This window comes from Dermacentor variabilis, chromosome 7 (assembly GCF_050947875.1).
Source record: "Dermacentor variabilis isolate Ectoservices chromosome 7, ASM5094787v1, whole genome shotgun sequence".
NCBI classification, from domain to species: Eukaryota; Metazoa; Arthropoda; class Arachnida; order Ixodida; family Ixodidae; genus Dermacentor; species Dermacentor variabilis.
The window spans coordinates 116,036,296-116,064,274 of NC_134574.1; the positions used below are offsets into that span (position 1 = coordinate 116,036,296).

At 46.2% G+C, this 27,979-nt stretch overlaps 2 protein-coding genes across 2 annotated transcripts in view; one reads left to right on the top strand and one right to left on the bottom strand.

Annotated features, from left to right (window-relative positions):
• The window catches only part of LOC142587816 (sulfotransferase 1 family member D1-like), a 65,851-nt gene that overhangs the window by 9,082 nt on the left and 28,790 nt on the right, over window positions 1-27,979 (bottom strand). The window lies entirely within an intron of this gene.
• On the top strand, window positions 611-27,963 carry LOC142587813 (putative chitinase 2). Its single transcript, XM_075699095.1, has 6 exons — window positions 611-747; window positions 11,618-11,821; window positions 18,203-18,459; window positions 24,645-24,748; window positions 26,169-26,286; window positions 27,550-27,963. The coding sequence occupies exons 1-6, from the start codon at window positions 672-674 to the stop codon at window positions 27,799-27,801; spliced, it is 1,011 nt and encodes a 336-aa protein (XP_075555210.1). The 5' UTR covers window positions 611-671; the 3' UTR covers window positions 27,802-27,963.

The following is a 27,979-nucleotide window of genomic DNA, read 5'->3' on the forward strand; positions in this document are numbered from 1 at the left end:
TTCCTCTATCCCAGTCATCAGGAAATGAAATGTGAAATTTTTGAGCAGATTAAAAAGGTCGACCAGACTATCATTGCTCGATCTGATCAGGAATCACCCAATTGAAAAATGAGAGAGGCTTTAGTAAACGGCGAAAATTCGAACTCTTTATTTAGTACTCAGCAGTACAAAATCGTAGCCACTTAGCAATAGCGGCACCCACAAGTAACTAGTAAGGGTGATGAAAAGATAACCACTTGGGTATCTGGCGGAAAAATGTTGCTATGAGGCAGCCTGTGTGAAAGCGCATAGCATATCATCTCGTGCCTTCGCCTATACCAATGCGCTGTTAAATGCTGATATCAGGATGACGATAAAAAGTACGCTATTTGTGTCGTAGATAGCTCACATTACACGCGTCTCATAGAAGGTTTTTTTAGGAAAAGCCACATGGAGATATTCATCTCCTGCTTAGCAGAATGTGCAAGACAATGCGGTTACATTATCTGAAAGCAACGAATTCGTGCTCTTCGTCTTTTGTTCCATTGTTTGCGAGCGATATGCCCCGAGTGGCATATCACAACCTGTAAGCGCAACAATGGCGATCAGCCCTATCATCACTGCACCTGCTTTAGAACTTTCGCTTCGTGCCACACTGAGCAGCCTCACGGTCACCGAGAATACCTCGCGACATGTCGTCGCGGCGATCGGCTGCCATGCTAGCGATCAGCGTGGCCCTGCTCGCGCTCTCCGTCGCGGAGACGACCGGTGAGTGAACCAAACTCTATTTTGAATAGTAGTTTACAGCAGTGCTTCGCAAATTGCAATGCCCGGTTGTAGAACGCGGTGAACAGGAAATAAACATGGCCAGCAACATTTTTGACGATCGTACTTTTTTTTTTTTTTTTGAAGCAGCTTCCCCTACTCAGCAAGCAATGCGAGCCGGCTTGTTAGCAGTGATACATAGTTGCCTGTAGCAGTAACGCTAAAACGAAGACGAGAAGAAGGGGCGCTTGCGCAAGCCCATTCCGTTTATAGTTTGTGTTCTCCCCGCCGGTGCTACATCCAGCCACGGATTACCGTACTTGCCCGTGGTTCTCATCGATAGGAAGAAGATATGAACACCATCCATGTCTGACACTTCGTATGGTATCCATATACATGGTGTCCATGAACACGAGCCATGCCTGACATTTCGTTCAACTATGGTATCTGCCGTCGCATGCCTAGTCATCGATGCCGCGGAATGTCGAGCACCGCTCTCCAATTTTCACCCACTCTCTCTTCACTCACTAACTGTCCATCTTCGACAGCGATCTCTAGCGCGGGAGTGCGTCGCTGCACCGTTTGACGGTGATGCGCTTGTGTGAAGTCTCCATCACTTTGCCCTTTTACCCAGCGTGCTTGTTTTCTTTACTTGTTCCTACCCCGTCTCGCGGTCGCCGTTAGCCGCCCGCCAGCTGGCTGCTCAATGGCCGCCGTGGAAGCTGAGTGGTTGTCGCGCAGCGCTGCTGCGCTCGAGGTGGCGGGTTCGATCCCGACCTTGGCGGCAGCATTGCAATAGTGGCGGAATGCACAACCGCTCGCATACCGTGCATTGGGTGCACGCTAAACAGCACCAGGTGGTCAAAAATTCGCGGGAGTCCCCCTCATCGGCGCGCCTCATAATCGGATCGTAATCCCGCAGTACGTAAAACTACGTAAAATTTGAATAATTTATTATTTGGCTACTCATGGTGAAGAGATGGTTTGGTGGCCCTTAAGTTTAAGTTCGTGCGTCTCGCAACGCCTCGTCCTATGAGTCATCTCTCCAGATGAAAACTACTGTTTCTGCTGCATTCCCGCTCTTTTCTTTATCGTTCACATGAGGCCGAAACTCGCACACAACATCACTGTTAAAGAGAGGAACGAATAAACGTCGTAGGATGAACTGTGCCCCACGCATAGACGCCACGATTTTCCGCGTAACATTGCCGATGCAGGCTGCTCTGTGTGAAAGCGGAGGCTTAAATTTAGAGGGATAGTTGCATCTATGGTGTATTGGTTGTTTAATAACATCTACAGCATAAGACGCATGGCTACTGAAGAGCCCATTATAGCGAAATATTAACTAAGGAATACTAAACAACGGAATATAAATGAATAAAATAGGAATGACCACATTTGAGAATATCTTAGGATAGAATGATTCCACGCCACTTAGTATGAGGTTAGCATGAAGTTGAAGATATATACATACCGTGCGTTACGTAGAGTCAGCGCAAAAACTGTCAAAGTTAGTAGTCTGGTATCACGTCGAAATAATTAACAGCAAATTGAATGAAAGTCCCTAACCCTAAGAACTCGTCATCACTTAATTCAAAGTAAAAAAAAAAGTAAGGCCAGTTCCACGCAGTGCTAGCTGCCAAAACAGCGATGCAGGTGGTCGGTTTCTCAAGTTTGGACTCGCGTTAAGCGCAATTTTTGTGAAAGTCGTTTGTCTCGTTGTCGTCGATTTGTTAGATTCGAGCTTTGATTTCCGATTGCGCACACCCTTCAGTGGCGTGTGGCTGTGGTCAAACCACAGTATATCACATGCTTTCCAGCTGTAGCCGCACTCACGGTCGAGGAATTCTCTCTTGAACCGTCCATCGGCACCCTATGTGGGATGAATCTCTCTGCTCGGCCCCCTACTCTCGAAGTTGGGGGTTAGCTTGTCTCTGCTGGCGCTTGGCTTGGTTTGCCTTGTCTTGAAAGTGGAGGTTGGCTTGCGCCGGACGGCGAAGGCTCGACTTAGAACAGCTGCGCTCTTAGAGAAACATAGAAGCTCAGCGTACAGAATGTCACTGGGACGAGAAAGGTATCCTGACGTTCTAGTGCGACTGAAATAATGTTGCGGAAAATATAAGCTATATCCACCTTTGAATAAGCCTGTCTATGCAAAAAAATATGCGCATATCCAGCGCAGTGTTGAAATCTAAATGATTCGAAACTTTCTTCGAGTTGGCGAGTTGGCAACAGCGTCGTGGGAAAGAAGCACACCCGCGTCGCCTGTAACTGCTTGTTTTGTTGGGACAAGGATGAAGACGATGTATGGCCCTTGTCGGGTGAAGATTGTTGATGAGATATATATCAAATGGATAAGTATGACACGCATCTTAATAAACATAAGGCCCGCGCTTCTGCCACAGTGGCACATCTGTTCTGGGCAGCTGGTCCAGAATGAGCCCACAAACAGTGCAATATACCCAGTTGGGCATAACCGCTGCCGAACTTATCTGTTCAGCCGCATAACCAGTGGCACACACACAGTGATCCAAGTTGCTCACTTGGCAAGACATCAGCGGAGACATATCCGGTGACCAATGTTTTCTATATGGTATGTGTTCACAAATATATCCGGCGAAGAAATGACGAACGATAACCTCTGGAGAAGAGGCAAAGATGACTTCACTTTAAAGTAATGCAGACAGCACTCAGCTCACGATAAGTACCGACGTTAATGCGATTAGCGATAAATAGACGCAGCAAAGGCTACATCGCTGAAAACCATATTGCCGCCACCGGCACAGGAAGAGGCAATCTCATGGCCAGCCGCAACGCCAAATGACCACACGATACAGTTTATCGTGTAATCAATGCACCTTAGATGTAAGTTCGCTGCAACATCTCTCCATAAAGAGCTGATTTCGATGCGGAAGTGTTTGCTGTTGATAAGCTGCTATCGCTTGAACATACTCAAGGCTATATTACGCACCCTTTGTGTCACGTTATCCCATCTACTTTGGAGGATTGACCGAGGTTGAGCATCTATCAGTGCGATATGTGCAGTGCTGAAGTTGTGTGTTTGAGCAGACATCCAGTGGACACACTCCCGGTGGCATAAATTAGCTGCTATGCCAGGCAGGATCCTGCTGGGAGTTGTTTTTCAGGCGCATACACAGTGGCCTCCGTTGTCTGCTCGGCAATTAAACAGCCAGCACATACTCAGTGGCGCAAGCTAGAAGACAACTTTGGTGACAGAGTGAAAGAGGTTCGATGGATACCGCGAATTCAGGAACTATGCCACGAAATGCTAATCGTAATCAAGTAACACTGTTCTTTTAAGGCTTCTCTTTGATTTTAGAGACAAGACCAGGGCATGTGCGAGTTGTATGCTGATGAAAAAATTGACAGACACGCAAGTATTCTTACGTGATTTGAAAGGGAAAGCACTATGACTTGAGTAATTATTTGATTACGTTCATGATATGGGACGTCATGCCTTGTGATGTGTCCTTCCCAAATCCAGCTTAGTCCCACCTTACTCTGTACCAATCTTAATCCACCGTAATCCCCTTTAATGCGCTTTGTTCCACCTTAATTCACATTGCTCTAATTTGAAATAATTTTAGTCCACATTATTACACCCTGAAGTTGACGCCAGATGCCTGCGACGTGACCTGTGCGATGACGCCCGTACTAGACACACCTTTAGTCAGCCAGAACCGTGGAGCCACCGTGACGTCGTGTGGGTGCTAGTCTCGCCCCCCCCCCCTCCGGAGCCCGGATTCGATGCCCACCGAGACCCAAACGAGCTAAATTTTATTTTCAAAGTTATTGATTTACTTTGTTTACAGGAACCTCTATGGAAATTTTGACGTAAATCCGAGCATTCTTGACGTGTTTTTCTATTTCTGTCATCGGCCATATTTTCCAAATCATCGTTTGACAACGCCCGATTTTCTGCCCCAAGGGACATATCGTGCTTTCGCATCAAAAGCGCAAGACCTCAACATGACCGCAAAGAATCTCGCAACCTTGTGTATTGTGTAAATTGTGCGCTGTCAACCAGGTTGCGGACTAAAGAAGCATCAGCGGTGTCATAATTTACGAAGTCTGAAAAAGGTCTGTTTCGCATGTGATACTGTAATGAAGGTGTGTGCGCCATTTTCAGATGTCGATGGCGTAGGAGTTCGTTAAGAGCCCGTTTTACGAGGGCAGATCAGAAAATGTTTGCCGCTATTCTTTTTTGGGCCAAACTACGTCTGCATATTCCTAGCCAACATATCCATTCCCAGCGGCTGGCCTTTCTTGGACAGGCCCGGCTATATCTGCCGGTGGCTGTGTGGCACGACGCTGCTGTTAGCTGTTGCAGATGGCGGTTCTGCTTCACACGTGCGCAGCGTACGCGCAGCGAAGTGTGATTCGTTTTCCATGGGGCATGGAACGAACGCCCATCGAAATTCACAGGGAAGTGCAGCCCACGTATAGAGAAAGGTGTTCCACGTTTTGGGTCCGCTGAAGAAGTTCCTGGCAGGAGAGCGATTCACTAGCAACGATGAAACCAAGACAGCAGTTTCGACGGTGGTTCCACAGTCAGCCGGACGAATTCCACCACAGGGGAATGTAAAATTTAGTGCTGCGATGGGACAAATGTCTGAACCGGTGTGGGGTCTAATTGGAAAAATGTGCGAAGCACGTGGAACATTACGTATATTCGTAATTACCTGTATGTACCTTTTTCTGGCTAATAAAAGATATGGGCATAGAATTCTGATTCGCCCTCGTATCGTGAGTATCGAATATTTCGCCCGTTCATCGAACCACATGGATCTCCATTATATACACCTCGGCTTCTGAAGTCTATCTTTTGCGCACGATGTAGAAAACGTAGGGTCTGTCAATGTATTCAAAGGATGAAGCACATCAGCCCATCTGCATATTACCTCCTCAGGAAGCCGTTATTCTAATACACCAAGCTATTCAGTGCTAGGGACCTGTTGGCGAAGTATGGCGCAAGGGTCAATATTCAATAAAAATGGTGTGCAAAGCAACTCACTTTTTAAAAAATAGCATTACTTTCAGTTTCAGCTTATTATTTTTAGATAGAATAAATTGGTAAAAGACAATACACGGCCGAGGGTCCCAAAGGCAAGGACTGCAACGGGACCCTCGTTTAATAATAACAATGGAGAGCTGTATTAAAGAAGAGCAAGCTAACTAAACGAAACAAACACAATCGCGAAAATACACCATAAATGATAAATTGTCCGTATACAAGCCTATAGTGCATAAAAAATTAAAAAAAACTGAAAATACATACAAATGGCAAATGTACTGTAATGACTGGCGTAAACTTAGTTATACATATAAAGAAGCTTAAGGGCATGACTAAATGCATGAAGGGATGAAGATTTAATGGCGTTGGGTAAACCAATCCACAGTTTTATTACAGCGAATGATGATGTAATTTTTTCCATAGTTGGAATGAACCATACGCAGAAGAAAATTGGAGTTACGTGCAAACCTGGTGAAGTACCTGGAATCAATGAATTGTTATGAAAGCTGTTTAGTAAGTAATTTATAAAACATGATTATTAGATAGTTGAACAAGTTCGTTGCAAGAAGGATGCCATTTTCACGAAGTAATATAGTAGCACTCGTGAAAAACCCACTGTTAGTGATAATGCGTATTGCTTGGTTTTGTAAGTGCTGGATATGACAGTGATATGTGTTTCCCCAGGAAACAATGCCGTAATTATTGTGACTGTGAATGAAAGCACAGTATAATGCTAATATTACGTATTTTGAGAAATGTTCTCTTGATTTGATTAATGATCTATTACCGAAGGTACACTTTTGCTTAATTAACGCAGTGTACTGAGCAAACTTACACAGTCAGAGACGGGAATACGGGAATGTGATGACTATATAGAGTTATCTCAGTCAAGCCAGGTAGTACTCTTTGGCTAGAACGGAAAATCGGGAATTTAGTTTTCGAAGGATTGATAAATAAATGATTGGAAGAACACAATGCAACAATATGGTCATGCTCTTTGTTTAGTTTAAGGATTAATGTTGTTAAACAATTGCCACGCAACGAGATAGTAGTATCGTCTGCCTATAGTACACAATGTACCGATTTAAGACACGTGGGTAAATCATTAATACAAATGGAAAATATTAAGTGACCTAGTATGGAGCCTTGTGGTACACCTTGGTTAATAAATTTAGCATCAGAATAAGCCCCTAAAACAATTTGTTCTCTAAAGTACAGAGATGTTATCTAAGCCAGGGCTACTATTCTTTAAAGCTAATACCATGGGACACACCTCATTTGCAGTTAAGGGAAAGAGAAAAAAAGAATGATTGCAGCGATAAATGGGATAAGTAGTAGTCATATTACAACTGCTGCGTATGTTTTAGAAGGATCATATCGACTTTTTTCTATAGTCTGACTATAGAATAGGAGTAAACAAAAAGAAATAGATACCTTATCAACTTTTCTCTATAGACAATCTATAAACTGGGAGCACACAAAAATAATCAAGACCTTATCGACTTTTGTTCACAGACAGTCTAAAGACCAAGAATGAACAGCAATAGAGACTCTATCAACTTTTGTGTATAGGTAGTCTTTAGAGTGGAAGCAGACAAAATGAAACAAACAGCTAAATAATGTTTCTCTATAGACAATTTATAAACCGGAAGTAGACAAAAAGAAATAGAAACGTTATCGACTCTCGTCTATAGACAGTCTATAGACAAAGAATGTACGAAAGTAAACAGAGAATGTATTGGCTTTCGTCTATAGACAGTCTGTAGAGGGGACATACACGAAAAGAATCAAACACCCTATCGACTTTTTCTATAGACTGTCTATAGAATTCGAGTTGGCAAAAAGAAATAGAAACCTTATGCACTCTCGTCTATAGACAGTCTATAGACAAAAATGGACAAAAGTAAATAGAGACTGTATTGACTTTCGTCTATAAACAGTCCATAGAGGGGACATAGGCAAAAAGAAACAAACTTCCTATCGACCTTTTTCTATAGACCGTCTATAGAATGTGATAAGACAAAAAAATAGAAACCTTATGGCCGTTCGTCTATAGACAGTGTATAGACAAATATTGGACAAAAGTAAATGGAGACTGTATTGGCTTTCGTCTATAGACACTCTATAGAGGGGACATATACAAAAGGAAACAAACATCTTATCGACATTTTTTTTCTACAGACCAGCTATAAAATGTTAGTAGACAAAAAAAATAGAAGCGTTATGGACCTTCGTGTATGGACAGTCCGCAGACTTTGTATCAACAAATGACCAAGTCTATAGACGGGCAAGGTCGTCTATAGACAGTCTAAACTCATTTTTGTAAGGGAGCCACTGACTCTATTTGCTATGCTAGAAGAGTCAGTATGAGTTTCATTGTTGTAATTTATTTTAGCACCAGTATTACCTGACTTAGGTAAGTTCATGAACCCATGAAGAAACTGCCATTGTTTTTTGGGATTGTTCTAGTGTTTGCAAATTTATTTTCGTAATGCTGTCGTTTAGATTTCTTTAGCAAGTTATTCAGAATGCTACAGTAATCTTTATAGCGTGCTGCTAAGCCTACATTAAAAGGTGTCTTTTTATTTTTTTGCATAGGTTTTCTTGTTTTCTCATACTAATCAGTAAACTTGTTGTTACCCAAAGGTCACTGGGAAACTTAAGATATTTCCTGCATCTGACGGTAGTTGCGTGAGCGCGAATGGCTTCTAGAAAGATGGAGAAAAAATTCTCAAGAGCTTGATCGGGATCATGCTGGGAGTTAATTATAGACCAATCAGTATTTGTTATAATGTTAACAAAACTATCTCATTCAGTTGGAGGAAAAGCAGCAAGGTTCGGACTGAGGTATTTCGGCCTGAAAGGAGACAAATATTGGAAGATGGTCTGTGATCTGAATATCTATGAGACCAGAATTTGGAGTTGGCGCGATGTTAGTTAGAGCATGGTCAACAAGTCTGTTGGTACCATGAGTAGAACACCTAGTAGGAGAGATAAATAATGATTCCAGTCCGAAACCAGCAAAACAGTCTGTATAAGCTGTTACACTTCCATTGTCGAGGTCCATTAAGTCGATGTTAATGTGCCCGGCAATTAGGACTTGCTTATTTTCAAGAGAAATCTTTTTGAAATCCAAGGAGAGTTCACCCAGAAAATCAGGGATAGAAGGGGAGCGGTATACACCATCAAGAATAAAGCGGTTACGATTATGAGTGCAGCTGTAAGTCAGTTTTAATCCACACCGATTCACAGTGATTTACATGAAGAAAAATATCAAGCCTACGCTTATATTTAATATAAGGTGATGTAAATATAGCGGAACCACCATATTGATCCGAAATACGATAGCACTATTCTGTTGGTATGGACAAAAACCGTATAAATTGCTGTCCGCACTATCTAGCTATGTTTCCGAAGCACAAATAAATGAAAACAAGTGACTAAGTGAGTGAGTGAATGCAGAAATCGTATCATGGTTCTTGCGCAAACTTCGCGCATTGATATGAAGAATAGAGATATTAGAAGGTGTAAGCTATGGTTTGACTTCGGCTTGTGATAGCAAAGAAACGATTAAAAAGTATTCGGGGACGAGTGGGGGGTGCGTGGGCAATCAGTCGGTAAGTCAGGAAATGCAGCCATAAGCTACGCCTACGCGAAGATGCGAAAATCAGCTTCCCAGTATATTCGGAAGGCCCTGCTATCGGTTGATTTACGGGCTTTAATCTGGCAGTTTTCAGTGCATAAAAAATGCCATCTGTTCTCTTTTTTTAGTGCAAGAGACTTGCTGAATAAGCGTTTGTGTCGACTATGAGGTGTTCCTCAGTGTAAATAGGACTTTCTGTACTAACAGAAAAACCAGTCTGGGAGCATCGCAGACGAGCTTTGCGACCCTTGCGAAGAAATTCATTCTTCTTGACACGTGAACAAAAACGAACAATGATGTTCCTGCCCTAAATCTTGCTGGCCACACGATGAATAATGACAATGCCTCCAGAAGAAATTGGGCACTCAATTGCATCGGCTACCTTCTTCATGATCGCAGAGCATTCCTCTCATTGCGATGATAGAATGCGTTTAATTTCGATGTTATTCATCCACGTCGGCGATTCTCTTTTTTAATGCTTGATTCTGAGAAATTGACGCTTTGTTTGTAGTTACAAGTTCATAAAATGCCGCTTTGAAGGTGTCATTCTGTTCGCTCATAAAACGGACGCTTCAGCTAGAGAAGCAAGGTTGCCAATTCCCTGATCATCAAACCTCCTCCCAATCTCGGCAGCCAGACTGTCGGCAAGTGAATTAAGCTTATCGCTAAGCAGTGATCCGAGATGCAGAATTTTTTTAGTGAGTTCAGTGTTTGTGGGCATTGTAGAAGAAAGACCAAAAACGACAGACACCCTTGTGAGCAGGAGCCACAACAATAGCATAGGACGCTGTGAAAAGTATAGAAACAAACCTGCAATAGAAATAGCAGATGGTTTGAATGCTTCGTGTGTTTTTGCGGCTGCCGCCCAGAAGTGAAGCCGGTGCCGGGACAGTCCCCTATATATGGTTCTCCAGCCCAACAAGCGCAGGCGCCGTAGGTCTCCAGGAAAGCCGCAGAGTCAGCCTGCAGCCGTCGCACCCTGCTAGGCAGTACGCAGGATGAAGCCGTATGCAGGCGTATGCTGCCTCAAAGGTTGTTCTGGAGTTATAGTAGGTCAACAAGTGTTTAATGTAGGCACATTTCAGACTAACTGTCGCAGCCTGTAGAATATTACATAGCTGTGCTTTTGTAGATGATGTTTTGTAACATAGATAAGTAGTTTCCACTACTTTATATGCCAGAAAATAAAGAACAAGTGCCATACTGACATCTGTCGCTTAATATTACGTAAAGAATGACGTTTTGTTCAAATGGAATCTGCCGATGCAGAGGTGCGCCAAAGACTTCGTTTCGAATAGATGACTTAAATACTTCTTTTCTGTGCCTGGAAGTTACATCGAGGAACGCGTTGTCAGCCGCCAAGGATGATACTGTTTGTCTGGCTGCAGAACGTGGTACATTGGGGAATTCCGCAATGCTCATAACGCTGTGAATACGCTTCCACACATTTGCACAAAGATGCTTCTTAGAAAATATTTGTCGCACCGCAATGACAAAAGAAATATGGCAACACTTTTCTTGCACGCAAAGATCGTGGATATGTGGTTCCTTTTCTTCAGCGGGAAGTGTGCTCAACGTTGAACGAAGAACTCCAAGGCATAATCGGAGACTTTTGGCTCTAGTTTGTAGGTTGGTGTTTGGTACCATGAGATGCACTCTGCATAACAGGTACATATTAGGCAATGGCGTGACCAATAAGTGCGTTATTAGAGGTTGCCATCAACACAATGCTGAAGCAATTATTTGAATATTCGCAGGAGCTGCTTTCTTGCTGAAACGCTTGGTAATAATGAGAATTAGCGTGACAGTATAGTTATGGCTTCCAATGCCGCAAGGGAGCCCTGGTACTAGCAATTGTGAGCATCGGCACTGGCAGTTGGTTCTGGTTGATGCTAAATATTTTCACGCCTTCCATAGTGCTATGCGTGCGCCTAAGTGTTCTTGTGGGTCAATCTGAGAAATTGTGATGTTCAAAATTTGAACCAGTAATGAAGCGGATAATATTGACAACTGCGAAGAATAATGATTTAATCAAGGCCTGGTATTATTTTATTAACCGTGTTTTGGTAACCTAAGAACACTCTTGCCGTACTCGTGTCCTACTCTGGAAAGAAAGATCGAATCAAAACGCATTGGGCGCGAAAGGTGAAACCAGGCAAGAAATGGGTAATAAGGTCTGTCGTCTCGTTTTACAGGCACCGGTGGCAAGGCTGTTGGCACCGATGGCAAGACAGTTGTGTGCTACTGGCAGTCGTGGTCACACAAGAGGCCGGCACCACATACGTACACCGTCGACGACATCCCCGTTCATCTATGCACGCACGTGATCTACTCCTACGCCAAGTTGGATAACCGTGCCAGTAGCCTGTACCTCAACAAAACATTTGACGCAGGGAAAGGTTCGTAGGTCAGGAGTCTTCTATTCTCAGAAGCTTTAAAGAATAAAAGTCTGCCGGGCGAAACTTGTTCTACGAGTAACGAAGTTTAGGTTCGTTTACAGCACGAGCGCAAGAGTTCGTTGCGAACACTGCCGACTGATGTTGGTCGCATATGGCTAAGAACTTATTCCTGGTCTTAGCAAAGAAGTTTGCGAACTTTCACAGCTCAGTGGCTATGACGTCGGGCTGTTGAACATGAGCTCCAGAAATCGACCGGAAGGCAGTTTTATGCACTAACGCTCGTGTACCATGCAATTTAACGGTTCAGAAGTGTTTAAAACGAGCATATAGGCCTCCACAATGGCCTTACTAATGACTCACTGTGACGTTTCGGGACGCTAAGCCCCACCATTTCAATTTTTCACTTTGCGATGTTTCCGGGGCACCTCCCCTTTTCCTCCGCTTTTTTTTCATAGCTTCATCTGCAATAATATAATACGAGGCTGCACCAAATATTACTTTCGAACACAGGGCTGAAATTATTGCTCAACCGGTTTTGTTTCTGGTGAGCGCACTGTGGAAAGCATCAGTGCTCGGGAAATGTTTTAATTCAGCAGCAAGGTTCAGGGCGCGGGGATCTTCCAACCATTTTAGGAATTTTAGCATCGTCGAAAACATGCACTACTGCACTACAGATAACTTAAAATTGTTTTGTACACTAAGTCGAATAAAATTTAGGAAGAATAATGTTATACTCTCACGTAAGGCAAGTAATTTTGATTCACAATTTGCTTCACGTAACGTAGCCCTGCTGAGCGCTGATCGGCACGCACATCCGAATTTGTCTTCCGAAATCTTGATCGGCACTTGATGAGCACTATATTTTGTAAACAAGTGCGTTCTTTGCATGACCGGGTGCGGCCGCGCGCGCGGTATATTAAAAGAGATCTGCAGGTGGCTCGTATTTTGATTGTGCACGCTCTGTTCTCGCCGCTCTTACGTTGAAACGATAGACCGCACAAAGGTCACGTCGCTCGCTGCTGCTGCCGCGCTTGCTCATAACAGCGTTTTGACAGCGAATGTCCGCGCTCATAGATTGTGATGTGTTCATGTTTCGTTGCGCGCGCTGACACCATGCTTGTTAATTCAGTTGGCGAGCGAATTTTCCCAAGTTTATAAGGCCGACTGAACTACTATCCTTAATTCGTATAGCTGTCTACTAATTTACTGTCGAAATCGATGCTTCACCTTTCGGGTCAATCTGTGACTTTTTTTGCACTTCACATTGCTTAACAGCGAAAGCTGTATATGACTAACCTTCCGTAGTTTTTTCGGCGTTCAGCAACAGAAAAAATTCTCACGTGGGCCGATCTTGGTGATGTGCAAAAAGGGTCCAAGCTCAATGGCACATACCCCTATACCAAGTGGGATAAATTCCGTCAACTGCACGAAAAAACGGCACCCGATTCCATATCGGATCTCAACGACTGGATCAGGTCGCTGAGCCGTGACGTGACTTCAACGACCTACAAAATGGCGGCACCTCAAAAGCAGCCATCGACGGATTCCCGCCTCCAGCACATGTGGGAATAGCCCGAAAGCCTTACGCACAGGTGGCAGCGCCAAGGTCACACGAACAAGCTTCGATAGCGCATAGCGAAGCTCGAGCGGGAGATAGAAGCTTACACCTCTACACTGGAACGTCAGCAGTGGGGCCTGATCTGCAACAGCCTCAACGGCCAACTGTGCTGCAACACGACATGGAACCTGCTGTGACACCTGCTGGATCCAGGCAACGCCAAGTTGGCTGCACGCTATCAGTTGACGCAGCTAATACGCCAATACCCAGGCACCGACGCGGCGCTGCTTGCGGAGCTCGCCAGCTGGTACATTAACACTTGGATACAGAGCGACATGCACATGCCACATTACATGGGAGCTCCCAATGAACGTATGGATGCTGATATTTCAGGGGGAGGGATCTGCGCTGGGCTGCACAAGTTGCGCATGACGTCAGCACCGGGCCCCGACGGGGTTATGAATAAGGTGCTGCGTAACCTCGACCCGAGTCGGTGGGAGCAATAGCCGAATACATGAACAAGTGCTGGCGCTCTGGCCGTTCGCCTCCTGAGTGGTAACACTGACAGGTGGCATTAATGCTAAAACCGTGCAAGAAACTGAACGTAGGGAATCTTCGCCCCATTACACTTACCTCTTGCCTAGGTAAGCCCATGTAGCATATAATACTCTGCCCCTTACAGAACTTTGCAGAGGAACACGATCGCCCACCACGCACGATGCTCGGTTTTCGGGCACACTTGTCTACCCAGGACGCTCTCTTTCAATTACACCCCGACCTCTTGCATCAAGACAGTGGTTCGAGCACGAAAGCTCTACTGAGCCAGGACGTCCATAAAGCATTTGACAACGTGCTCCACGCTTCCTTGCTCAATAAGTTAGCCGACTTACAACCCGGCGAACGAGCCTACAACTATATCAGGTCGTTTTTCACAGGTAGGACGGTGGAGCTTGCAGTCAAGGACCTGTAATCGCCTGCGATACGGCTCGGGAACAGAGGCACGCCGCAATTTGCAGTCTTGCCATTCCTATTCAACTTAGCAATGCGCACCCTGCCTCCGAAACTGAATGAAGTCCCGAGACTCAGAAACACGCTATACGCCGATGAAATCACGCTCTGAAAGTGTGAAGGGTCGGAGGCACAGTTGAAGAAACGCTGCAACATGCCGCCGACATCATCGTGCACCACGTGAACGAAGCGGGGCTAGAGTGCTCTCAGCACAAGTCGGAGTTCTTCCTGATCTGGCCACCCGAACGGAGCAAGCACAAGTCACCCCCACCTCACAACCGGGTACGCATAAACCGGCAGTCAGTCACCCACGCCGAGCACATGCTAGTACTGGGAATGATATTATAGCAGAACCGGCGGAACGGCATCACCATCCACCGGCTCCATATGACGGTGAACCTGACCACAAGAATGTTACACAAACTGAGCGCGCGTAAACAAGGCATGCAAGAGAAGAACCTGCTCCAACTCATCCGCGCCTTTGTCGTCAGCCGTCTCACCTGTGCACTACCATACCTACAGTTACAGAAGACAGAACCGCCTCGACTGCATTGTATGACGCGCATACAAGGTAGCCCTCGGCTTACCATGACACACATCCACCGAGAAACTTCTTCAACTGGGAGTTGAACACCATCGAAGACCATCGATGGTGTTCGATGGTCCATCGATCGATGAACACCAACACCATCGAAGAACTCATTAAAGCACACCGCACATCACACGTTGACCGTGTCCGAGGTTGCAAGACCGGCCGCGGGATCCTCGTTCGAATGGGCGTCAGAGTGTCCACGACGAGCAGTGACCCCGCCACACATAAGGGGAATGTTAGCATCAGAGCGCTATCCAAAAACACACTCGCCGGCCACCTCGGCGGCAGAAGCGCGAGGGCCCAGGCCCTACCCAAGACGTATGCGAACAACTCCGTCTTGGCGTACATCGACGCAGCCCAGCAATAAGATCGACCTACACCTACGCCGTTTGCACTGTTTCAGGTCCAGGAATCAAGGCACAGACAGCTTCGAGCTCTGCAAATGCTATTCTTACCAGGCCACTGCCATTGCCTTGGGAGTGGCCTCAGCAGAACAGACGCCTGTATACTTATGAGCAACTTCAAAACCGCCACAACAAACTTTACACGAGAGATAGTGGCCCACACTACACTAAATCTCCTAAAGTCACAATACAACAGTGAAGAACCACGCTCAGTAAAATTGATATGAGTGCCGGCTCATGCGGAAAGTCCAGGAAACGAAGTGGCCCACCAAGACGCTCGAGGATTCGTCAGCCGAGCGGTGGGCCTGCCGGACCCGCAGACCCCAAACGAAGTCCTGCACACGTATCACGACATAACCCAATACTACCACATTACAAGACACACTAGGCCCGCACCACGCAGTAAACCAAACCAGCGTGAGGAGATCACCTGGCGCAGGTTATAGACACGCTCATACTCGAACCCCTACGTATACACATACACGTACCCTGACAGAGTAAGTCCGTACTGTCACCTGTGCGGTGAGCTAGCTACGCTCAGTCACATACTCTGGGGCGGTGAGGAGGACCCCCTCCCTCCGATCTCCTGGCCTCTCCTTCACTTTCATCGTGGGAGGAAGTGCTGCTTAGCTCCAGCCCGGGCGTGCAACTCCGAGCCGTGGAGGGAGCCGAAGAGGTCGCCATCACGCATCGCCTGGCGGCCATATGGCCTTCATGACGACTCCACGAACTAGCTCTCCACTATAACAAATAAAGTTGTCTCTCTCTCTCTCTCTCTCTGTGGGCTAGGTAACCTGTAACGCGCCCTTGAATCATGCGGGCCGATCCCGGTGATAATGCAGAAAAGGTCCAAGCTCAATGGCACATACGCCTGTGGGCTCGGGAACCTGTAATGCGCCCTTGAACTATTATTTTCACACGTGGCAACCAAAGAGGTCCCATGCGCGCGGGTGAAAACAGATGTTTTTGAAAAAAAATGTTTCGTACACATTTTTCAAAAAGGACTTTAAAATTCTCGTCACCAACCGTGCAAACGCGCTAGTGCCACTGCTCGCGCATTCGTCGTCATCGTCTTCTTCCACAGCTGGCTTCGTTGTGCAAAAAACTTTCATCATCAGAAATAGTTCGAGCGTCGTCTTCCACAGTGGCTCCATTGCCGCTCATCATTCCAGCGTAGAATTCACTTCTCTTGTGTCGTCGTAATTGGGAGGGTGCGTATACGGAGGTATGAGACATTGATTAAGGGGATGCCAGCCATTTAACAGCTGCCTTATCGATGAGGCGGACACGTATGGTTCGGGCACCCGAACAGCAAGATGCGCAAGAGGAGCGCCGGAGGGAACAGCAACGAGAATGTAAACGGCGCTGGCGCGAAACGACTACCGACGGAGAACGTTTCAGCGATGCTGAACGAAAACGACAATCGCGAGCCCGGGCACCTCTGAACGCGCAATGATGCCAGACACGCAAAGCAAAAATGACTATTCCACTCTGTGAACATAGAATGGCATAGCACTTTGCATTTTGTTTGAAAGCTTTGACTGTCATCAGCTTTCGCTGCCATTCCATCTTCACAGAGTGGAATGGTTGTCATCTTTTTGTTAGCGGTTAGAATTAACGTCAGGGTCCCGTTTAATTTATATTCTTGTCATGCCGGATGCTTGTAACTCTTGCACTCAACTTGCGCTTGTTTTGTACTCCGGCGGTACTTATACGACGGCTATATTAGAAGTGAGAAACCTTTTTACTGACGCCATTCCAGTAATACAATCTTATTTTTAACTTGTCAAGGCTCTGCATTTATTTTAATTTTAGCAATGCTTTCGACATCGGTTGCCCTTTGATGTCGACATTACAGTTCGACATTATCTTAAACATAAAGACCATGTGTCGTATCTCCACCTGCACAATGTGTTTCTAAAGGCAAGAAAAAAAGCATGCGGGCGGATCCTTCCTTCCATTTCCACCGAGAACGGGCAATGGGAGCACTCAGTACACTATTTGCGACTATATTTATCCGTAATTTTATTGGCGCTACTGTGCTGGATACAAAGCATAGACTTGCCACATTAAAATTTTAGGTACACTATTCAAAGCGCGTGTGTATCTCTGAGAGACGGAAGCCGACCGAACGCCTTAGTCTCAAAAGTCACGAACGATGAAACGTGAATACAAAGATAAAGCACAATGGGGACAACTAGGTACTGGTGAAACCCATGAAGTACACACTTGGCGCTCATAGTTAAAAATTTTAAGGATGTAAAAAAAATAAACGAAAAAAGAACATTGTGCAATATTTCTCGTCACCCTAATGACGAAGCCCAGTTTCCTAATATTTTGTTTTCCATAACATAGTAGAAATTGAAATCGAGTAAATAATTGCGCAGATCTGATAGTTTGCATGTCATAGCTACGCGATGAATTTTGAGGATAGCTCGCGACGTAGATCACGGCGATGCCTACGGCGACAGCGCGACTACGACGCTAACGACAATTGCTTGATGTCGATGACACTTAAATGACGGCGACAACAACGACGACAGCGACACGGCTACCGCACGACGAGGCTGCGTGAACGCTGCCCATACCGAAGGCTGTGAGCTGGAAGAATGTGTGTATTTCTCTTTTTGTGACTTTGTTCTGTGTGGTACAAAATTTGACTGTCCTAGCATTTCATTCTATTTGAGGCTTGCTTGCTGTTTTGCACTCATGGCTATTCTATATCGTCTCCTGTTTCCTCTGCCTTTTCTGGCAACAATGTGTTCCGCAATATTCCGCACTTCATGATGAACAAAGTGAACTATAAAGCATGTTTACAGATGGATACATTCGATTCTTGGGCCTTAGAGAGAGAAACCCAAAAGTGAAGCTCCTACTTGCCCTGGGAGACCGGTACGGCAGCGACAATGCCGCCTGGCAGGAAGCCATCGACGACCCGTCCAGGAGGTACCGCGTCGTGACCATGCTCTACAGGCTGCTGGGGGAGTATAACTTTGATGGCGTTCACATCAACTGGGAAATAGCCAACGGCAATGAGGACACCAGCACCGACAATGCATTCGTCAAGTTCGCTTGGGTAAGGCAATTAGGTGGACCTTATGTATTGCCTTTCTTCCCGATGGTATAGCACAGTGACTGGAATGTGCGAAGTCATGTGGAAACTATTTCACAATGAAAAAATCTTCGGAATAACGCAATATATGCAGCATTCTGGAGGTAGGACAGGGACGAATAATTTATGTTACTCATGCTATCTACCTTTCCTTGAGGACCTCGTAGTTTGTTGCGCACGAGAAAACGTACCATTGGGAACGTCCAAATGAGCTGAAATTCTGATGGAAAGCGAGTTGGAATCTTTAAAAGAAAATATTTTGATCTGTCTAATTTCTTCTTAAAAAGTGGTATCCAGGACCCCGCCACAATGACTACTGGAGGTAATGGCAATGCCATGCCGATAAAATTGCGGCTGTAAGTGCGTCAGCTTCCCGCACGAATGGCGATTTCGCGTGACACACTGAAGTACCACCTAAAATTCTATCCTCGACAACATCTTTATCTGTTGCATAAGTGATCAGTTTTCTTTCTCTTAGTCACTTATATTCCCGCGTCTTTCCTACAGATGCAGTCTGTGTAGTCTGCGTCTTTGAAGTGCCGCCGATGCCGAACTTCAGCTTTTTTTTGTGGTGGTCTGGAAGCTGGCACATTGTGGTAAGGAATGTCTAGAGTGATGTTTAGACCACGTTGTCACGCCTTAGCAGCGAAAAAGCTTTTCTACATAAATGACTACTAGAGTGACCCTCACACACTTCCCAGAGCGCTACTCGCACTGCTGCGCGTCGCCATGAGAAGAGGGCACACTCGAGAACCCGTTGATGAAACACTCGCTCTTAACGCGATAGCGTTAAGGAGCTCGTGTCGCAGAAAAGCCGGTGTCGTCGGCGTCGGCGTCCGCGGCGTTGGCCGTGAGCGATAAATCACGGCAGGCACTTCATAAATAAAAAGCAACTTCCGAGATGGGCTGGGTGGGAATCGAACCAGGGTCTCCGGAGTGTGAGACGGAGACGTTACCACTGAGCCACGAGTTCGATGCTTCAAAGCGGTACAAAAGAGCCTCTAGTGAACGCGGTGTTGCCTTAGAAAGGAGCTGTTTCTAAGGCTCAGGCGTGCGTCGCTTGATCAGGCGCACATTGCGTTGTCGCGCCGAACGCTGCGTTGCTCGACGCTCACCGCGTCCGATGTGGGGCGCGTAGTCGCTGCGCCGTAGCCCATTGTCTTACACCCCTTGGCGGGTCGACGGGAACGCTGTCGCGTTGCACTCTTGAAGGCGAAGCTTAAGCGTCCTCCAATTTTATGCGAAGCATATTACTAGAGCTCAACCCAGCTCCTCAGGCGCGGCGGTGTCGCCTTCAAGGCTGACCACGTGACACCGTGACGTCACGACAGAGGAAAAACGGGGCTCCAACTCGCGCCGTCGCTCGCGGCTTCGCGGCGGTATATAAGCAGCTGCGCTTGTTTCTAGGTGGCTTTGGCTCAACTCTTGCAAGATGGGCTGGGTGGGAATCGAACCAGGGTCTCCGGAGTGTGAGACGGAGACGCTACCACTGAGCCACGAGTACGATGCTTCAGAGCGGTACAAAAGCGCCTCTAGTGAATGCGGTGTTGCCTTAGAAACAAGCTGTTTCTAAGGGTCAGGCGTGCGTCGCTTGCTCAGGCGCACATTTCGTTGCCGCGCCGAACGCTGCGTTGCTCGACGCTCACCGCGTCCAATGCGGGGCGCGTAGTCGCTGCGCCGTAGCCCATTGTCTTACACCCCTTGGCGGGTCGACGGGAACGCTGTCGCGTTCCACTCTTGAAGGCGAAGCAAAGTAGCGCATGAGTTGTTTCTTCGTCTAGCCGAACCAAATATAGCCAAGCAACAGCAGTTCACCAGGCTAAACAGTGGTTCAACAACTAAAATAAAGGCTAGTATGCTTCGCATCCTGGGCTTAACCTTAGCTAAGCCACAGCCATTTTTTTTGTATGCGCGAAGGCAACGCTATTTTTCAACACGCGCTAACGGGAAATAAGGCTAATCTCATGCCGTAAAGAAAACTAGAAAAACCGTTGCTGACCTTATGACGCAAGTTAAAGCAAGAAGTAGATAAAATACAATTTTACGCAATGCATCAATGATTATGCGCAAAAATTTGATAAATCTCCCTGCGCGCGTTTCAGTTCATGTTATGGTACGCAGATTGTTTCACACTCTTTCACCGTGACGCGATGCCAGGCGTCATTTTTGCAGCACTTTCAGAGTCAAATTGAAAATGTAATTTCTTGTGTATGGGATAAAGGTTTGCTGGTTTCCGTCAATGCAGCACACAATTTTCTCATTCGCAACACAATCCAAAGACCCGTTCTGAGCGGTAGAAAGTCCTTTTAAGTCCTTGTAAAGACACTAACTTTTGATAGCCCAGGTAGAAAGGAGACTTGACGCATGATATTGTGTCTGCATGACACAACATACGAGTCACAAACCACTCCCAATATGTGCTATCTTTCACACCGAAACTCAAGGAACTGGCGCCGTTACAGCTCTCCGGAAATGACGCAGAACCTAGAATGTTGGGCGCGAGCGCACACTTGCATTGAAATAGCTCCCTTCATGTCGGAGACGTAGCTGCGCGGTTATCCTCTGTTCGTGAATATGTATGCCGGGCGAGGTGAACTATAACTGACACTTATGTAATTCTAAACTTGGTGAAACTGTCACTAGGTGGGAGTTGTGTGATGTTATGATACCTAGGGAAACAAGCTGGCGTCAAAGAGTTTCATTGAAGAGTGGCACATACCCAGTGCCTCCTCTCCTGTAGGATTTACCCAGTGACACATACGCAGCGGTCCCAGTGGCCCTACTGTCACATTGGCCCACATACCCACTACAGAAAACTTGGCGGAACTGGACAAAAATGACTCCCATTAGAATCGAAGGCTGCACGTGCGTGAGAAGCCATGCCTTGCATGAAAATAATTGCCCGAAGTGTTTAGCGCGCGTCTCAATTAGACTGGAGCTGAAGTGAAGAGCGGTCGTCATCGGCCACTTTGCACGCGGAGTATGCGCGCGGAGGGATGTTCATACACAAGAAAGAACTGAGGAGTGGAAGTCATCTCTACAGCTGTCCTGCCATGACGACCACCATCGATTATTCTTCCACTGCTAATTTTAACACAAGCATTAGTGAAAATTCTAGTTGACAAAAGTGCCTGGAGCGTGGCCACACGCGTCACAATACCACAGAAAGCGATGCGTGCGTTAGTGCCACTACGGAAGCCTACTGAACACCGTGGGAGAATGCGAAATTTTGCAGCGTAAGCTCTTGTGGGCTCAATCCAATACCTCTTCCGGTCGGCGATGTTGTCCGTCGCAGCTACACCAGGAATGAAAAAAAAATACCCAGTCCCCGCCGGGATCGAACCCGGGCACTCTGCGCGGGAGCCGGCTACTACACAAGCTCTTGCTAGCTGCGGCGAAAACTTGCCCTATACAGGCATCTTCGCACGGGAGGAAGCACGTGATGCGAAATGCGTGCCGTGTGGCCTGGATTCGTGGAAACTTTGCACTGCAGTTGCGATGTATTCCGACAAGTATCTCGGCATGTAACAGTTTCGTCGCATCTTCCCACGTGTCAAAGTGAATCGTGCATCGCGTAGTCTCGATACTTGTGTTTACTCTTCGGTACACGTCATGGCACCTCCTGGCGAGGTATGAAGCGCTGCTGAAGAAGCGAATCGCCGAGTCATGCGCTCGGCGGCAACCAGGCAACGTCCGGCTCAGCAGACCGCTGTGCAAAGAGCAGTAGAAGCCGCAGCTCGCCGTCGAAGCCGGGCGGACCCTTCGCTTCGGACTCGTGAAAACGACGCAAGGAGACTTGTCCACGAAAACCCGCTAGCGCCATGCTGCATGTCCTTCGCGACCTACCTTTACGATCATAAAACACACCTGAGTGTGTTTCAATATAAATGTGTGGAAATTAAAACACTACTTTCCGTATGCTGCTCAGTCCTTATAGTTGCCGTCTTCGAGCAGTTTACGGCGGTCGCCAATGGTAGCCGCTCGTCCTGCTTCCGCGGTTATTGTGGTGCGTGCGCCCTGGAGGCCTGGGACATTTTTTTTCCTGCGTGCTGTGCAACGATATAATCAAAAGTGTTCTTCTGAAAGCCATAAAATTGTGCCTTGTTGACGCACGTTCAGCAAAGAAAGCACCACCTAGCTGCACGCCATTTCGCAGCCTCGGCTAGTCTGTCAATGATGAAAAGATGTCATTATTTCGCCGGTAGCTGTGTCCGTTTTATTATATATGTCCTTGCGCAGCAAGTGATAACTTTGGCCAATTATATTAAAAACGTTAGTTGCCTATGAGGGTCTTTACGAGCCACCACAATTTCTTATGGCCTATTCACACATCGCAGTGCATCTATCGACGGTGATTCGTTCGGAATATACTTTAGGCCAGTGACGTCGCTTTGTGCAAGCAAAGAAAAATATAGACTTTTTTAAATTGCTAGCTCTTATCATGCTGCTCAAAAAAACTTGCATACGAAAAGACTGAACAGGTCTAATCACAGAAACGAATCAGTCGATTTTTTGTCAAGGTACTCTGTTACTTTTTGATGAAACTTTTTGTGGATCTAATCATTACTCTTAACACTCTTTTCTAACTTGTCCGTCAACATTATCTTCAGAAACATACTGGTTTGTTAAAGAAGGAAGTGAACACATAGAGCTCGTAGAACGTTCTGGTAGCATGCACCTAAACTTTTTAGGTGTCGTCAAAAGTGAGCAAAAGTACCCTGGATGTATATATGCACTTACTCACAAACAAAGGCTGCGAGAAGATGTAGGCGTCAACGGCTGCTCAAGGTTTGTTGGCATACATCTTATCTGAAAATTTCCCATGAACCAGTAATTAATTTTTGTCTCTTTTAGCTTTTCCAAATAGGTCAACAATAGCTGGTTCATGATGGTCAGTTTCTGACGGTCAAGAGGTGCGTTTTCATGGCAAGGGGTTAAAATATGGTTCTCTATAATAACAAGGTATTTACTCGTAAATTATTACGAAGGAGTAAATGATTGTCCCTTGTTGAACGCGAATTGTAAGCGCTCTAATGCGCTGGGTGGTGCGAAGTGAAATACAGTAGCACCACCAAGAAATTTGCATCACTGAAGTGTCATCCGAAAAGCGTCAGACAAAAACTAGGACCACCCAGAAGATAATCCCAGATGACTCCAGAGATTGGAACCTAACATGAAATTTAGGCTACTACCGAAAATTCACCGCAGCTGTGCTCGCTTAGGCTTGGGGTAGGCGTTTGACAGTGGCCACGTGCATCAAAGCAGCACACCGAGTCACCAGACTTTGAGCTGTTCCCTGTCTATGAGATTATTGTACGCGTGCGGTGTGACGCTCCTCAGTGCGTGGAAGAGTGACATAAGTTGGGTAATGATCTTGCATGCGTCTACAGCCCGCTCTTGTCGGAGGACGGCATTTTAGGCAATTAGCGAGACGGTATTTTAGGACCTGGGCACGGTACAGTTTCAGGCCATCGCAGGACTTACTTGACTTTTTAAATAGTACAAGACTGGACGGCACGGTTTAAGTAGTACTACGTGCTTGTTATGCGCTATATCCTCCTCCTGTCTACACCGTCACCCATCACGCTCTTCTTTCTACCCCATTTCTCTCCCTCTTCCCCTTCCCCCAAGGCAGCACAGCTGGCTAGAGGAATGTTCCTCAGGCCGACCTCTCTGTGTTTCGTACCATTAAATTTTTCTGTCCCTCCTTGCTATCGGAGGATGTATAAATGTGAAAAAACAAGCGGCAGGATGACAACTCCAGTTGATAAGTAGTATACTCAATCGAATGCTGTGCTGTGTGCAAGGAGCTCTATACCAAAAGGCGAACGAGTAAGTTCAATGTAAAACAAGTCGATAATGCAATCAATATTTCGGTAGAATGTTGCTCGTCTTTTCACTGCAGGCTCACGCGTTATGCTATCTGACGAGACTGTACATTCGGAACACTTTAGAATTAGTGCTTTGGTACTTTAGGATTAGTGCTTGGCAACCCTAATGCCAATAAAGAAGAAGAATTAAAAAATTGAAAAGAGCAGTTAGATGTGAGTATTCCGCTACGCGGTCATAACAGTATAGGCTTAGTTTGTGGCATTAATGAAGGGGCATACACCTTCAAATGTTGAACTACGGGAATTTTGTTTTTGCAGCAAATACAAAGGACCTTCAAGCGACACGCCAATTTTATTATGAGCTGCGTTGTCGTCCTGCCAAAACAGAAAGCCGTCTACAGCTTCCTGCCCGAGCTCGTACCGTGAGTACAAAGTAACATTTATTCCACACGGACAGCGACTGCTGTAAGGTTAACGCGTCAGTAAGATGCCATTTGCTCCGCGGATATACCACAACGTTTCCTTCGTAACGTCTTGTTCTTGGTTGACGACCCCCGGGAACACTCTCAGTTTTGATAGAATTTGGTGCGACACCCTACCGGAGCGACCCGCATCCCACACGTTAGCTCAGGCAGTGAGCGTGCACCCCCCCCCCCCCCCCCCCCAAATTGTAGAACCGAAATACGGTTCTCTTGCTCTTTGGAGCCATATCGGCAGTGATCAGGTACCTGCTTTACGACGTGGTCTTCTACCCGAACATTAACCAGGCACAGTTCTGCTTATCTTTGGTGGGCGGACCAGAACTGGCATTTTCATCATGACATGGCTGGTGACGCCAGCGTGACCATGAGTACGGCTGGTTTTGCCAAAATTTAAGTGCTGGAAAGGTAATTATACATATAATTGTTTGAAGGGAAATCAATGGCTCTTGTGTAGATGGATTGAAATGGACTGAAAGATAAGATAGATAAAGGAAAGCATGCGCACATCAGTTCGAGAGAACCCGCCATGCTGCAATACCTGTCCATTGTCTGTATGCCCTTGATGACGCGAATAAAACCCCTTGCGCAGAACACTAATGTGAAGCAATTTACGGAAAGGCTTTCCTTCGATGTCGGGCGCTTAGCCTGTCTGGTGAGCCCTGCAAAGTACTCATAACGCAATTGCGGAACTTAGCTTAGAACTTGCTGAACTTTTTGTAGAAAGTCGCACCTACTTGCTCATGTATAGCAATAGGCTTATTTTGGCCACCAGATTAATTTTGTCAGATTTGAGCAATTCTGATAAAATGGGAATTCCAAAACTCCAAAACATCGAATTTTAGAAGTGTAACACAAAAGGGAAAATAAGACCTCAACTTTACCCTTACTGCTGAACTTACGATGGACATTCAACCTGTAGTGACGGTGCAAACAGGGTTGTGTTTCCCCTTGAATGCTCCTGTTCACTGTTCCATATCATGTGCTGGGTGCATGCTGGCTAAGAGCTGTCACCCGAACTTACTGATCAGAAATCAGTAAGCAATCATGTCTAAACGTACATATGCAGTTCTCGCACTGTATAAGACCTTGATTAATAAGCAGCAATAACGAAACTAACGACACAGTATATTCCAGGCACCTTGCCTAACAAGAATCGCAGTGCAATATCCAATTCCTTGTTCAATTATTTAGTACTCGCCGTGTGTGCCTAATAGGAAAGCGCTAGAACTCCTAAATACGATTTGGAAGCTTAGTAGAATCTTATTAGAGCTTGTCATTGTGTATTTTTCACTTTGCCGATAATGTGGGGAATATTGGAGAATTCACTTCACGGTATCACAATGAGATAACATTGTTGCAGGTATGTCGACTTTTTCCACGCCAGCGTTCGGAGCGTATCAACTGGCATGATCGGCACATCTAATAGCACGCACAGGAACAAAGGTGCATTGTCTACGCCTTCGTCCTACGCAGACATCGTAAGATAATTTGGCTCGTTTCATTGCTCATAGAGTGCATTGTGTTTGCTCTTTGATTTTCAGGCTACTTAAAGGGGCCCTGAACCACCCGTCGGGCTTGGTGAAGTAACATAGTCCGCGGGTAGCATACGCGGTTGTGAACATCTCAGCCAAGTTCTGCTGTCGTGCTCGATCCATGGAACTCGCAAGCGGAGCACAAAGTCATATTTCTCTGAAATGCTCTCGTTTCAAAAACCTCATGATCCTCGCTCTTTTCTGTGTGCTTTATTTTGTCATAAGGCAGACTCCAGTACGCGGCTGCTATTGGTCGCTGCGCTCGGCTACACCGCGGCCGCCGCGAGGTGTCGCCACGAGTCCAGTGGCTAAGCGCACTGCGGCTCTCTGAGGACAGCCACGTTTGGCTTACGTTTAGCGCGGAATAGGCTGCACCAAATCGGAAATTTGAACTGCGCGCCACGGTGACGTCTCCGCCGTAGCCTTCGCAGAGCAAGGCAATAAAGAAACTAGCGGCAGCACGCGCACTGGTGCTGCGCAGCGACCGTTTTCTCCCTCCTTGCCTCGTGCCAACGGGAACCTAGCTGCCGCTACTCCCCGCCCCCTTCTACTCTCCGACTTATGCTTCCCTCTTCCTGTGTGCTTTTTCTTTTTCTTTCTTTTATTTTTCGTTTCTTCTTTTTTCCCTTGCCTCCTTGCTCTACATACAAGGGACTCCGCCTTCCTCTGGGCGTGCATCGTTGCCGATAAGGCAGCTGTAAAGCTGCCAAAGCGCCGAGAGAAAGTCAATCACTGTCACAACTGTCCATTTCGGTCTGATGTATGTGAGAACGACCGGGCCCCCGGTCAAGTGTCTTCACTATCAGCGCCGAACTGCCATTTTCTTGTAAACCCTGATGAAGATCGGTCCACCGGTCGAAACTGCTGAAATCAAATACTTGTTTTGTTTACCGTGGAGCACCGCTCAAGTTCTTTACGTTTGAAAGGTAGCCTGAAGAATTCCTCTTTACCTACTATAAATATATATATAAAGAGCGAGAGAGAGAGACAAAGTGAAGTGAAACTACTGTCATCTTCTCCGGGGTCCTGTCAGTTGTACTTCGCTTCTCGAAGAGGCAGCATGTATTTTGATTTAGCTCCGGAACAACACGTTGCAATGTGGGGAACGCGGTTCTAATCATCGGTCAAGGACCTAGAGAGGTGCGGCGTAATGACAACGGTTTATGTCGTATTTGCCACTAAATCAACCCTAATTTATTTCCGTTTCAGAACCGTCGCCTACAATATCTTTTGGAATCCGGCTTGCCCCATGAAAAACTTCTACTTGAAATTCCATTCTCGGGGCTCGAAGTTCGCTCGAGTCTTGAGCCTCCTAGGGAGCGTGCCGATGAAAATGACGACATAGTTCCGTATTTTAAGGTGAGTTTGTTGTTAAAGAGAGCAATAATCTGTACGGTAAATTTACTCAAATATTTTCAAAATGCAGCAAGACGATTCCAGTATTCGTCAAGGTTATGCTGACCTTTCTTGATAGCAAATCAATTCCAGTGGAGAGACAGAGGTGTAGAATATCTGCGATTTTACATCTTGATGTTCTAAAGCGAAGTATAATAAAGATTGCACTAATGATAAAGCTGCTCTGATGCGCACTCCAATGACTAATAGCTCATGCCCATCACTGTACTTAAATGGGCCTCTT